At 48.3% G+C, this 12,418-nt stretch overlaps 1 protein-coding gene across 1 annotated transcript; it reads left to right on the top strand.

Annotated features, from left to right (window-relative positions):
* The first annotated feature begins 248 nt into the window (after positions 1-248).
* On the top strand, positions 249-9,538 carry FEV (FEV transcription factor, ETS family member). Its single transcript, XM_054972603.1, has 3 exons — positions 249-297; positions 778-852; positions 9,036-9,538. The coding sequence occupies exons 1-3, from the start codon at positions 249-251 to the stop codon at positions 9,536-9,538; spliced, it is 627 nt and encodes a 208-aa protein (XP_054828578.1).
* The last annotated feature ends 2,880 nt before the right edge of the window (positions 9,539-12,418 follow it).

Here is a 12,418-nt window from a genome sequence, read left to right as displayed (position 1 = left end):
GATCTTTAACGGGGGAAACTTTATTAAAGTCCGATGGGGCGATAAGCGCCCGCGCCGCGCCTTTAATTAAAGCGCAGAGGAAATTGCCGGCGCCCGGGCCCCGCGCCCCTCGCCCGTTGCTTGGAGACTGGGCCCCCTCCCCGTCCTGCCTCCGCCGGTGGGGATCGGAATACATAGTCATAACCATCATCTTCCCCAGGCGAAGGCGATAATACCCCCCGCGGGCGCGGGGTGCGCGCAGAGCTGCCATGAGACGCGGCGCGGCCCGGACCCTGCTGCTCAACATGTACCTGCCAGGTAGGACGGGGCCGGCGCCGCGGGGACCAGTCCAGCTCCGTGGAATGGGACCTGGCCGAGCGCCGGGTCGCGGCCTTCCCGGTGGGGCTGCCGTCCATTTCCGCCAAGGCCAGACTCCTCGCCCTCACCCCCACCCACCCCCACCTTTCTCCCGTTTCTCGCCCCCATCTCTCCCTTCGACGCCTCTTCTTTGCGCTCTTGGGCAGACGCGCAAAGCCTCTGCTCGCCTTCTTATTTAAAGCTGCCCCGACGGCTCCCGTCGGAAGTCGGATTTCCTTTTTCCTGGACGCGTTTCCTGACTTCATAGCGGCTTGCCGCTGGGGGGAAGAGGGAGAGGCAGAGAGCTGCAGAGGCTGGCTACAGGGGGACCTGGAAGTGCCAGAAGGCTCCCTTGGGAGAGGGAGCTGCCTGGGTGGGAGCCGGCTGGAAGGGCGCTCATCGGTTTCTCTCCTTCTCCTTTCTTCCTGATTTTCCTTTCAGACCCCGTTGGGGAGACGTTGTTCAAAGAAGGCAAAAACCAGGCGTGGGGCTCTCTGGGGCCCGGGGTTCAAAAAGGTAAGCGAGTCGCGCTCTCCTCTTGTCAAAAAGCATTCTGAAGGGGGGGAGGGGTGTCGAAGCCTCTCAAACCAGACCTCCTGGCGGGGTGCTAAATGGGGACGCCACTTCTAGGACTAAATCTGCCGGGCGACCAGAGGCCTGTGATGTTCCCACATGCGCGTCATTGCCCGATCTGCCTAACTCCGAAATTCGGATCCGCAGCGCGCAAAAGATTCTCCCTGCTTTCTAGGATCTGAGGCTGGCGCGGCGAGACCGAGTCCTTCACCAGCCCCATTAGGTCTCAGTCTTAAATTTGGGGGTGAGGAGTTGTTTTGTTCTAAGAATCTTGGGAACGCGACCAGATTGTTTTTGCAGAAAAACTGTGTATAGACTTGGTGTAATTACTAAACTGCTGATGAACCCCCCCCCCCATCCCATAGTTCCTTCTCCAGCATAGGACTCGATCCTTAGCAATATTGCTTTGTGCAAAAATGAGGTATCCAAGTATTCAGTGGTGAGTTTTTGTGTTTTGTCTTTGGTAATGCTGGGAACCAAATGTGTATTAAAGGGCTTGATTATTTAGACTCCGCATTTCTTATAGGAATATACGGGTCTTGTCGGTGCTCTTTATTAATAAAAATCCAAAATAACCCTTTTTCCCTTGGGGAGAAAGAGCTACAATTGGAACTTTCCGTTTAGCAGTAAGTCCAGTCGCTTGGAAGGGTGCTTGTCTCCAAGATGCTTACAGCGTAGTCCTAACAATTTCTTCCTGGCAGTAGGCTGCATTGAATAGGCTTGACTAGAATGCTGAGTAGACCGGATTAGGATTGCGCTGTTAAAGTCGCAGCCTGGACCAGAAAATTTGGCGCTTTGAGAATGCGTGTCTTCCGCCCTCGGAGCCTCCCGCTAACCGACTGTGCTGGCGAGGACACAGGCGAGGACGCCTGTGCTGGCGAGGACGCCTGCGATTTGTGTTGGCAACGTTTGCTCTGGCTAATAACTCCGGCAAGCCAGCAAGGTCTGTGCGAAGTGGGGAGGATAACTTTAAAGAACTCCCTCAGTGTGGCTTTCAGTTAGGGTCATTGAGGTCAGTCTTAGTTTCACGTGGGTAGCCGTGTTGGTCTGCAGCAGAAAAGCAAGATTCAGGTCCAGGGGACCGGAATCTTGATGTCAACTTTGGGTCACAACTGGCTGAGACAAGTTTTCCCCTTCCTGTGGCCCAGAGCTCTGTGCTGCCCTATTGATCCAATGGCGAGTGTCAAATGGATATTTATTTATTTATTTATTTAAAATATTTGTATCCCGCCTTTCCGCTCAATTATGGGTCTCAAAGTGACAAACAATTTAACTGACTTTAAACAAACTTTTAAATATGAAACTAGAAGTGAAATGAAGTTCTGTTGTAGTTTCTTTCCCCTTTGCAGAAACTCACTGGGAACAACCTCCCCCCTTTTTGTTCAGAGGCTTCCCGGTGGCCGGTGGGGCGGGGGACGCATGTGTGCTTATGTAGAGCTTGGCCCCCTCCGACGGTGGTAGAAAAAGCTAGAATGTTAAACAGCTTCTCTGGTGGAGGTAGCGACTTATTACTCGAGCTGAAATATCACTAAAAAGAACGTGAGTATATATATATATATATATATATATATATATATATATATATATATATATATATATATATATATATTTTAAATGGTCATGCGACCTCCGCTTAAAATTCAGCTCTGCTTAAAAATTCAGCTGCCAATAACAACTTGCATTTCTAATGTTCATCCCCGCCGTGTTTATGTTCTCCTCTCCCACTCCCAGCCTCCAGTCACCTGGAGGAAAAGATAACCAACTGCACCTTCCAAGACCTCTGGAATTGACGCTGTTCGGTTTTACCAAATTAATGCTACTAGTTTAAGACGGACTATGGAACTTCTTTGTGAATGGAGTCGCTTAATGAACCCCCAAATAGATTAATACGAGTTTCTGGCGCTCCAGTCTAAACCGAGCCCTGGGGCCGATCCGTATCCCCCGGCTCAAATCATCCCCATTGGTGGAACTTTTAATTCGGGTTGGGTGGCGCAGACCCGGAACTCCGCCCGAGCGCGGCCGGAGCCGCTGGGCAAGACGGGCGCCTCCGGCCGTTCTGTGGCACTTTCCGCGCCATCGTGTCCCCAGGGAAGGAAGTCCCACCGAGTTCAATGAGGGCCAGAGTCGGGCCCAGTAGCACCTTAAGCACCAACTAGATTTCTTCAAGGTGCTACTGGACCCGACTCTCGCTCTTCTACTGCGACTAACACGGCTACTTTCCTGAAATGGAGTTCAACGAGTCCCCCTCAAGGGCACGTTGGATGACAGCCGGGGAAATCCACTGTTTCCTTGGCGGTATTGCGATGCCGAAAGTGCCACTGAAGCGAGGGAAGGGTCTTCTTCTGCAGAGGGGAGCCGAAGCGGAGGAGATACCCCGGAATCTTTAACCCCTGCTCTCAGGGCTGGGCTGCGATGCTGGTCTCGGCCTTGCCTGGATTCTGTACTCTTCAGGTTAAGAAAACAAAACCGAGTCTTGAGGCTCTTTCCAGATTAACAGATTTACAGTGCAATCCCATGCAGCGTTAGGCCATCCTAAACCCAATTATTTCAATGAGCTTAAACTGGAGTAAATCTGCATAGGATCGCATAGGATAGCATTCGAGGACTGCCCAGGGCTCGGGGGACCACAAAAATGAACGCCTCGCCGGCAGTGCAATCCTGTGCAGATTTAGTCCTTCCCACCTCCATTGACATCCATGGATTTTGGATGTCACAAGCCCCTGGCGGATACCTCTCACTCTCTAGAACAGAGTAATAAACAGGAAAGGGGGAACTTCTGGCGCTCCTGTTAACTCAAGCGCTTCCCTCACCCTCTTAAAAAAGCGCCCGAGGAACCCCATTTGACAAGAATTAAAATCGATACAAATCGAAATTCTGGAGACGACAGAAAACTCTCCCCAACATTCGTTTGGTTTGTCTCCCTTGAAAGCCAGTTTAAAACGTGCCTTTTTGGAAACCCGGAGACGCCTCTAAATGAAAACGCCACGAACACTGGCACGTCTTTCTGTGGTGCTCTGGGCAAGGAGTGGAAGAAATATTTCGTTTTGAATAGTCCGAGTCGAGGTCCTGTTAAAGCAGAAAAAAGTACCTTCCAATCCAGGGGTTTCGGCCTGCCTGGCCTGAGAACTTCAACGAGAGGGCGAAAGAGGGGCGCGCCGCTTCCATCCTGGGCCGCTCCTTTGAACTGCGGGGGCAGGGCGGGTGGGCATTCTCGGGCCAGCCCCCTGGGTCCAGTTTCGGCACGTAAACAGAAACGTAGATGATCGGAGCTCCAGGACAGCCGGTCCTCAAACACCTGCCGCTGAAACCAAAGAGCCCCCTCCCTGCAAATTCAGCTCCAGCAAAACGGTCGAAGGGCGTTCAGACGGCTTCTTGAGGCCAAGAGCACCGAACTTCCTCCGGAGGGACCTGCGGATTCCCCAAGAGGGATGACCACTGAGCAGTCGAGCACTTGCCCTCCGCCGAGAGGATGAAATCCTGGGGTCGCTCCCCATTTGCCTTCGCGCAGCTAGACAGGGGCCGATGCCTGCGCGCAGAGAAGAGGGAAGCGCCTCGTTCATAACTGAGCGCGGAAACTCGTGGTTTTAGCTCTGTCCCCTCCGGATCCTAAGCGGAATGCCCCCCCCCCTACACAGGATAGTTGGTAACATCTTGTCTCCGACAAACCTGTCGATGGACTCGCAAGCAAGAGATATCAACGCACAGAGCAGTCCTAAGCAGAGGTTACACTCGTCGGAGCCCGTTGACTTCAGTGGACTGAGAAGGGTGTAACTCCATCGAATGCACCTTTCCTTGCCCTCTCTGCAAGGAAACAGCTGGCACATCGGAGAGAAAGGCACTAACCCAGCCTGCTGTTGTCTGTTTGCAAGGAGTTTAGAGTAGGGGAGGACCCAACAGCGATCCCCCACCTCCAGCCCACACTGGATCGCTCCATTCTACCTCCTGTTCTCTACCACGCATCCCACCTCCGTTCCCTACAGCCCAAACTGAAAGTTACCCCATTTATTTGAACATGCGTGAAAACAACCATCACGCCTCAAATAGAAAGCGATCTTGTACGTATCAACTTCTTGGCATCCCGTGTCAGTCAGTTCCGCCTTTATTGTCTAGGAAACGCAAGACAAACATGAAATCTCTCGGTGTCCATATACAGTTGGTCCGGTTATATTTAATAGTTGTAATGTGACCTCCCTAGTACCTAGGAAAGGAGAACAAGCTGGTTTGGTCAAATTTTTATTCTAGTTTTGTTGTTGTTGTTAACTGTCTCCATTAGTCTTAGAGCAGAAAGGGAGACATAACTTTCCCAAATAAAACCATTCCCCAGCGCTTACTAGCCTCTCTTTCTCTACATTAAGACTCATCCAGACTGTGTTACTCAGATTTATGAATAAACCAGAACTACTCCCGGAATCTGATCGTTTCAGGCAACTTTCTCCTGCTTAGCAAGCCGCAACGCAATATTGAACCAAAAGATTCAATTATTTCAGCGCCCTCTTTGTAATTCATTGGCTAGTTACAAGTACCATCGCTAAGACTTTGTAAGGCTTAAGCACACTTGACCATTAAGGGCCAATTGAGGGGTGGGGGGAGAGAAGGGATATATTTCCAAGTAAAATAAATAAGCACGGAATGCCAGTGGCCAGCGGCCAATCCAGGTGAAACTTAAAGGCATTTCAGCTATTAATCAGGGGGAGCTGTGCGGTTTCCTCTGTATATTTTTTTAAATTAGGACCAACCAAAGGAGTGTGCAAGCTTGTGAGTTCTCCAGAACTATGGATTACTCGTGATGCCGACGGAGGTGGGGGGTGGGACTGGATGAGGTGTTTGAGGCCCTGATCTCAAGGCCTCTTGGAAGCAGCAGGTTGGCAGGGATGTGCTTCTACACGAGGATGCTGACAAGGACGAACTCTCTCTCTCTCCTCCGCACCCTTTAAAAAAAATTCTAGCCTGACCAAGAATTCTGGGGAGCTCGAAAGTTGGCGGGTTGTTTTGTGTTATTTTGGGCAGGTTGTAATCGAAGGTATTACATCCTTTCTGGTTTTGGATCTTGCATCCTTTGTATTAAGACCGACGACCAAATTTCATTCCCGTTAGGCGGTAAAACCGCTCAGTAGGTGTGCTGCGAACACGAAACTGTGACTTGCGTGGGGCAAAGGTAAAGGCTGCCGGGGGAATTCTGTTGAGATGGGGGTGAGACACTGGAGCCACTAAGACCGAGATCGCCAGTGCTGCGGGGCGGCAGGGGCTTCCGACCCCTTCATCGTCGTTTCCTCCGTCGTGGCTACCAACATGGTTTCCTCCCACTGATGTGCTCGGTTGCCGGTGGCTTCTGAGACAGAGAAGAAAGGGGCACCCCGGGGACTAGGCTGAATTCTTATGGAAGAGGAAAGGTCTGCTCTGCTCCCCCCACCCTACCCCTTGGGGCCAAGACACAGGAGTCCACGCATTCTCACTGCATTCGCTTGACCCGTGAGAATGAGTGGCAGCCATTTATGTCTGGGGGAAGACAGCTGGTGGAAATGGGGAGGAGATGCAAGGGGTGCCCCAGACAGGAAAGCCCGCGTGACCAAGAGACCGGCCATGAAGGCAACCTTTACCTGTGCAATGGCTTCACTCACTCATAAAACCAGAGTGTGGGGAGGTAATCAAGATGGCCTCAGTCACTGCCCAGGTAACAGCACAGGCAGGAGCGCCAGGAGACGAGGAGCCGTAAGGAGGCCAGAAGTTTTCATGCTGCTCTATATTGTCAATGGCCCCCCATTGATTTCTTGGCAATTTAGGGCACGTTTAAAACTCACCAAAATGAATTGCTTTGTGACACACCTGGAAGAGTATCACTTTCTGCGTTCCAAGGAGTGTTTGCTGTTGGCAGCTGTCCTGCATCACCTGCTGAAGATAAAAGGAAGTGCAGGTAGGGAGAGATCGCTTGATGGCCATCCCCAGGGTAGGGGGTGCTACCTTCAGAAAGCCTGGGCCAGGAAGTCTTAAGGAGCCACCCCAATGCAAGCAGGCTTCCCTGGGCAGATCTCCTCACCATATGCTGCACATACAAAAAGTGTGAACACATGGATTTCTGTTATTGGAGCCCTCCTTGTGGCAACCTGCCCCGCCCCCTATCAAATGCACCTCCTGCTGATGGAGAAGGATTGTGGGATCCCGGCCAATTCTCTCAGCTGTGAGGGTGCTGATTGTGCCAGTGTCCAGAGCCTTCCTGGAGGCGAGCATGAGGAGCTGAATGAATATTCTTGACCACAATCCAGCACAGAGACATACTTCAGTTTTGATGTATTGTCGAAGGCTTTCACGGCCGGAGAACGATACTTCAGTTTTGATTCCAATGGGTTTAAATGCTATCACATGGTATTGAATTGTGGCATGGTGTACTGTATCAGTGTATAAGAAGCCTTTGAACTGTAGCAGCATGGGCGGCATATTCTAGGCGCAGTCGAGTGTTCTTTATATAGGGAATCTTTTTCAATGGTTAAACCAAAGCATAGACTGTTGTCCATTATCTGAGCTCCAGAATAGTTGATCAACTAAAAACAATGACAGGATAAAAGTTTTCTCTCAAAATACTTTGATGAAAAAATTTAAGATGCATCTTTCTGCTACACAGAGCTTCCTCTCCATCTCCCTTGTTTGCAGTTGTTGATTGCTGGTTGGATTTGTCTTCCCACCCCCATCGTGCTAAAATTTTATTGCATGAACAGCAATGCAATTGCAGCCTGACTATGTGTAGTGATGGTGATGTTATTGTATTAGATTACACTGTATTGTATTAAATTACATGTGCTGGTCATACACACAGAGAGAAATGATACTGTTGTTTGTTTGGGGTACTTTACGGATGAGAGTGAGATATCAATTGGGATTGTCAAGCAGTTGTTTTTTTTTAAAATGGATTAATCATCTTGACCAATATATTTTAATGCATTGTTGTAGTTAATTGCTAACCAAACAATGAATTGCAATGGCTGGTTGAAATATGTGCATATCATAACCATAGATATAGATGCCTTCAAGATCAAACTATGTGTTATCTCTAAATGAAACAAAACTGCAGTCATTGACTTAATAATGAAAAGCAGCCCCAAATGGCTGCAGTTTTGAGAGGGGGAGGAGGGACCCTTTTTTCTGATGACCATTTTCCCACTTGGAAACCAAACTCTTGACACATTTGCAACCATGTACAGAACAAAAACTATGTGAGGAGTCTATTTTAAATAGAAAAACACTCTAAAACAGGTTAAACTTCTCCTCCTGTCCAGTTATAGCGCTTCCAAATTAGGGGATTAGACCATGTGAAGAAAGATATGCTAGGACAGGAGCTTAAATTTCTTTTTATTATTTTATTTACAACCTCACCTTTCTCCCCAATGGAGACCCAAGGGGGCTTATATCATTCTCCTCTCTTCCATTTTATTTTCACAACAACCCTGAGAGGTAGGTTAGGTTGAGAGTGTGCGACTGGCCTGAGGTCTCCAGGAAACGTCCATGGCAGAGTGGGGATTTGAACCCAAGTCTTCCAGATCCTAGTCTGATACGCTAACCATTAGACTATGCTGGCTGTCAGTCAAATGTTGCTGGCAATTATTCCCTCTGTGGTTTTGAGCTCTGGTTATGCAATTTTGGGGGGGTTGGAGATATAGATGGCAATTCTTGACATTTCCTATTTCAGGATCTCAGGCTGCAGGGCCAGGAAAGATTTTCTTGAGACTGTTGCCAGTGAGGGCCACACTATAAGTCAAAGTAAATGGATGGCTGAACTGGAAAATAATGGCAAATCATATTCCAGTCCTACATTGTCTACATGAACATGTATTGCTTCTCATATGTCACGAGGTCACAATCTGTAGCATCTCCCTGTTCTTATCAGTGTCATTCAATGATGTGAAAGGACAACCGGGAAACACTGAACATGTTACAAAATGCAAACAGGAAAAGGAACTAGGCACGAGGTTGGGAGAACATCTCCTGTGTTTAGCATAACATCTACTTTGGCCTTCAGAACAAACAATAGGGGGTGGATGAATGGTCTGATCCAATGTACAACCACTTTTCTTGGGGGTGGGACTAGCTGCTCATCTTGGTGGCTGAGACTAATGGCCCATTTCATGGTTTTTCAGGCAGTGGGCAGATTCAGTTGTGGCAGTTTCTGCTGGAGCTGCTTTCGGACCGTGCGAACCTCAACTGCATTGCCTGGGAAGGCACCAATGGCGAGTTCAAGCTACTGGATCCCGATGAAGTGGCACGGCGTTGGGGCGAGCGCAAGAGCAAGCCCAACATGAACTATGACAAGCTGAGCCGGGCACTACGCTACTACTACGACAAGAACATCATGACCAAGGTGCACGGCAAGCGCTACGCCTACAAATTCGACTTCCAGGGCCTAGCACAGGTCTGCCAACCAGCCACACCTGACCACACGCTCTACAAATTCCAGGCGCCCTTGCCCTTCTCTGGCATCTCCAAACTCAACATCATGGCCTCGGGTGTGACCCCAACTAGCTTCTCCTACTGGCCCGGTTCTACCCCTACCCTGTACCCCAGCCATGGCTTACAGCCCTCAACTCCGTTCAGCACCATGGCAACTTCCCACATCAACAATATGAACAGTCACTACCACTAGACCTCTTGTGGCTGGAGGGAAAGGGGAGGGAGGGGAGGGATGACCTTTAGATTTCACCCTGAAACCCATCCAGTTTGACCATGGAGATGTTGCGTGGCAGGGGGAAGGGGTGCTGTACTGAGGAGATGGGCTGAATCTCAGTGGTGGCAACGGAGCTGGGAGGTACAAGGCCTCTTCCGGGCAGAAGCCACTCCCCAGTGAACACAGTCCTTCATTTCATAGAGAACATTTCAGCAATTGCTCTAATTTCACCATTGTCTTTAAACAATCCCATGCAATATATTGTAATGGCTTCAGAGCTTCCTTGTACTTGCTATACTTGGAAATCCATTCATGTATGTATTTAGAAGGATGAAGCAGTAAGTCTCCAGCCAAGCCCCCCACCCCCCACAGCCATCCTAATGGGCCAGAGATGGAGATGAAATATAGGGCTAGGGGATGACCATTAATCCAACCTAGAGCAAGGGAATCAGCGGTGATGGAGCGCTTGAAGGCCCACTCAGATATACTCTAGGATAGATGGGTATAAATCATATGTTCTTCACATACATTCTCTCTGTCAAGCACATATTAGAACTAAAAGATTAACAGTGAAATCCTAAACAGAGTTACTCCAGTCTCAGTAATTCTTCTTAGGATTTCACTGTAAGCATATAAACACTAGAGCTGCCCTGAATATTCTCTTCTTTTTATTGCTTTGGCTTGAGATTAGCAATGTACTAGAAATGCCTCACAAATAGTACTTCGACTGCACAAATAGTCAACCTGTTTTCATCCCCCTAGGCATCTTTGGTTTTTTTTTTCATTTTCATAGGCATCCTGAAAAGTGATTTAAGCACCTCAGGAGGGTGCCTCTTTGGGCCCACATGTTGTAAAGTTAAAGCTTCTTGTTCAGTCTTTCCGGATTAGTCTGATGAGTGACCCCACCCAATCAGGTATCACGAAGCGAATGAGATGGCACCACATAGCTACACAGCCAGTAAGATCTGGCTCTGTGATAACATCACTGGAGAAAAGGATTGGGATATTTTTGCAAGCAGTGCTGGGAAAAAACATCCAGAAAGAAAGGCATATCTCACCATTGCCAAAAACGTTCAATAGTTTGGTCTCATCCCAGACACAACACATGTCTAAAGATACTTGATTAGCCTAGAAACAGTGAATGAAGAGTGGGATTTCTGCTTGAAAACATTCAGACATGATGCATCAGGTAGATGGCTTACCTTCTACCAATATTAACAAGAGCAGCCTCCAAGCTTTCATATACTTGTTGAAGCCCTTTCCACACATCTTTAAAGGGATGGCCCACTCATTGAATGCTGGCAGCTTTCCCCCTTGACTTCAGTTGTCTCTGTTTTCAAAACAGCTGCAGGCTGTTTGGCTTCCATTTTTTCAGCACCTTTTTGGGACTGTGGGTAAGTGCGCTCCCAGAAAAGGCACCAAAAACTGGAAGCTAGACAGCCTGCAACCATTTTGAAAATGGAGACGTCTGGATTCCTGGAGAAAAGTTGCCAACATTCAGTGAGTGGGCTGTCCCTTTAAAGACGTGGAAAGAGCCCATGTTTTCAGCTAGTAGCCAAGTAAGTCCCTCCAAGCAGCTAAAAGTGACTGGGAGTGGAAGCCTAATTCTGGTGCCCTTTGGGTGGTTTTCCTGTGCTGCCCCCCAATCCTAGGTCTGGATACTCACATAATTCTGTGTTTGTACAGGGAAGCCACCAATGTGCAAAGGTGGCAAAAGGTTTCAAAGTACAAAGTTTCATTTAAAAATAACAGAATAATTCAAGAGAGCAATTCAGCCTTTGCCTTCTGCATCTGCAATGTAACTTGTTATTAAGCAGCATTCTATTGCCCGGAACAGACTGCAGACTCCAGGAGTTGCATACAGAAACATGTGAATGCAGCTTTGTGGTCTCACTGTCTCTCTCCCCCTAAACTGGGCATTCCACATGTTATAAGCTGGCATGTTTTCACATATGACGTTTAAAGTAGCGTTTGCTTCTATTGGCTTTTTAACAGGAAGGTGAATGTTTACTTTAGCTAGAATGCCCATTTGCAGTGCAAATGCCTCTCCTCTGTGGCATGAAAGGGGGGGGGAAGAGGCTGAAAGGAGATTTAGGTTTCATGTGTGGAAATGCTTCTTTTTCAGTGCATTTTAGTGCCTGGCGCTAGAAATCAAACTGCTGCATGTTTTGCACCAGAGCTAATTTTTACTCTATACAGAGATAAAACCTAGACCAAGAGCACATGACATTGCCTTACACTGAGTCTATCAAGTGTATTTTCTAGAGTGACTGCCAGGAGCTATCCGGGGTCTCAGACATCACCTTCTACCAGATTCTTTGCTCTGGAGATGCAGGGATTGAACGTAGGACCTTCTGCAAGCAAAGCAACTGCTGTACTCAGTCTGAGCCATAGTCACTCCTGCTTGCTCCCCTTCTGGACTGTGTAGTCCAAAATGCTCAGCTGGCTTCATGGTAAGGCCAAGGCTGCTAATTTAACAGTTTTATCCACTGGATCAAGTTGATACAGTATTCTTGCTTTCATGACATCACTCCATTTTCTACCACCCTCAGGCAGTGGAAACCCACAAGTTCAGAGCCTTTCCATTAATATAAGAAATGGGCACCATTTATGGTTTCAGAGGTGGTGGTTGTGGTAGGGCGACATTCAAAGACAAACTCACAAAATTTCAAGATTAAATTGCAAAAAGGAGAATATTGTGGTGCTTATTTTTTACATCTCAAAAGAATCAGAGATATATCCCTAAGTGGTATGAAACACCATAAATGACTGTAGGTGATGCTACATGATCTGAGCAGGGCACCTACCCTCTTGGAATGTTAGGTCCAAGGTTCTACCTGGGACAGGTAAGCAGAAAAT

The sequence above is a fragment of the Eublepharis macularius genome, chromosome 2 (genome assembly GCF_028583425.1).
Source record: "Eublepharis macularius isolate TG4126 chromosome 2, MPM_Emac_v1.0, whole genome shotgun sequence".
In the NCBI taxonomy this organism is placed as follows: domain Eukaryota; kingdom Metazoa; phylum Chordata; class Lepidosauria; order Squamata; family Eublepharidae; genus Eublepharis; species Eublepharis macularius.
The sequence above is the reverse complement of the archived record's forward strand: the minus strand, read 5'-3'. Positions and strand labels throughout refer to the sequence as shown.

Bases quoted from the DNA above. Each gene is read 5' to 3' on its own strand.
- FEV (XM_054972603.1), top strand. From the start codon at position 249: ATGAGACGCGGCGCGGCCCGGACCCTGCTGCTCAACATGTACCTGCCA. The intron at 298-777 runs GTAGGACGGGGC...TTTTCCTTTCAG, and splicing joins GCTCAACATGTACCTGCCAG to ACCCCGTTGGGGAGACGTTG. The intron at 853-9,035 runs GTAAGCGAGTCG...ATGGTTTTTCAG, and splicing joins GGGGCCCGGGGTTCAAAAAG to GCAGTGGGCAGATTCAGTTG.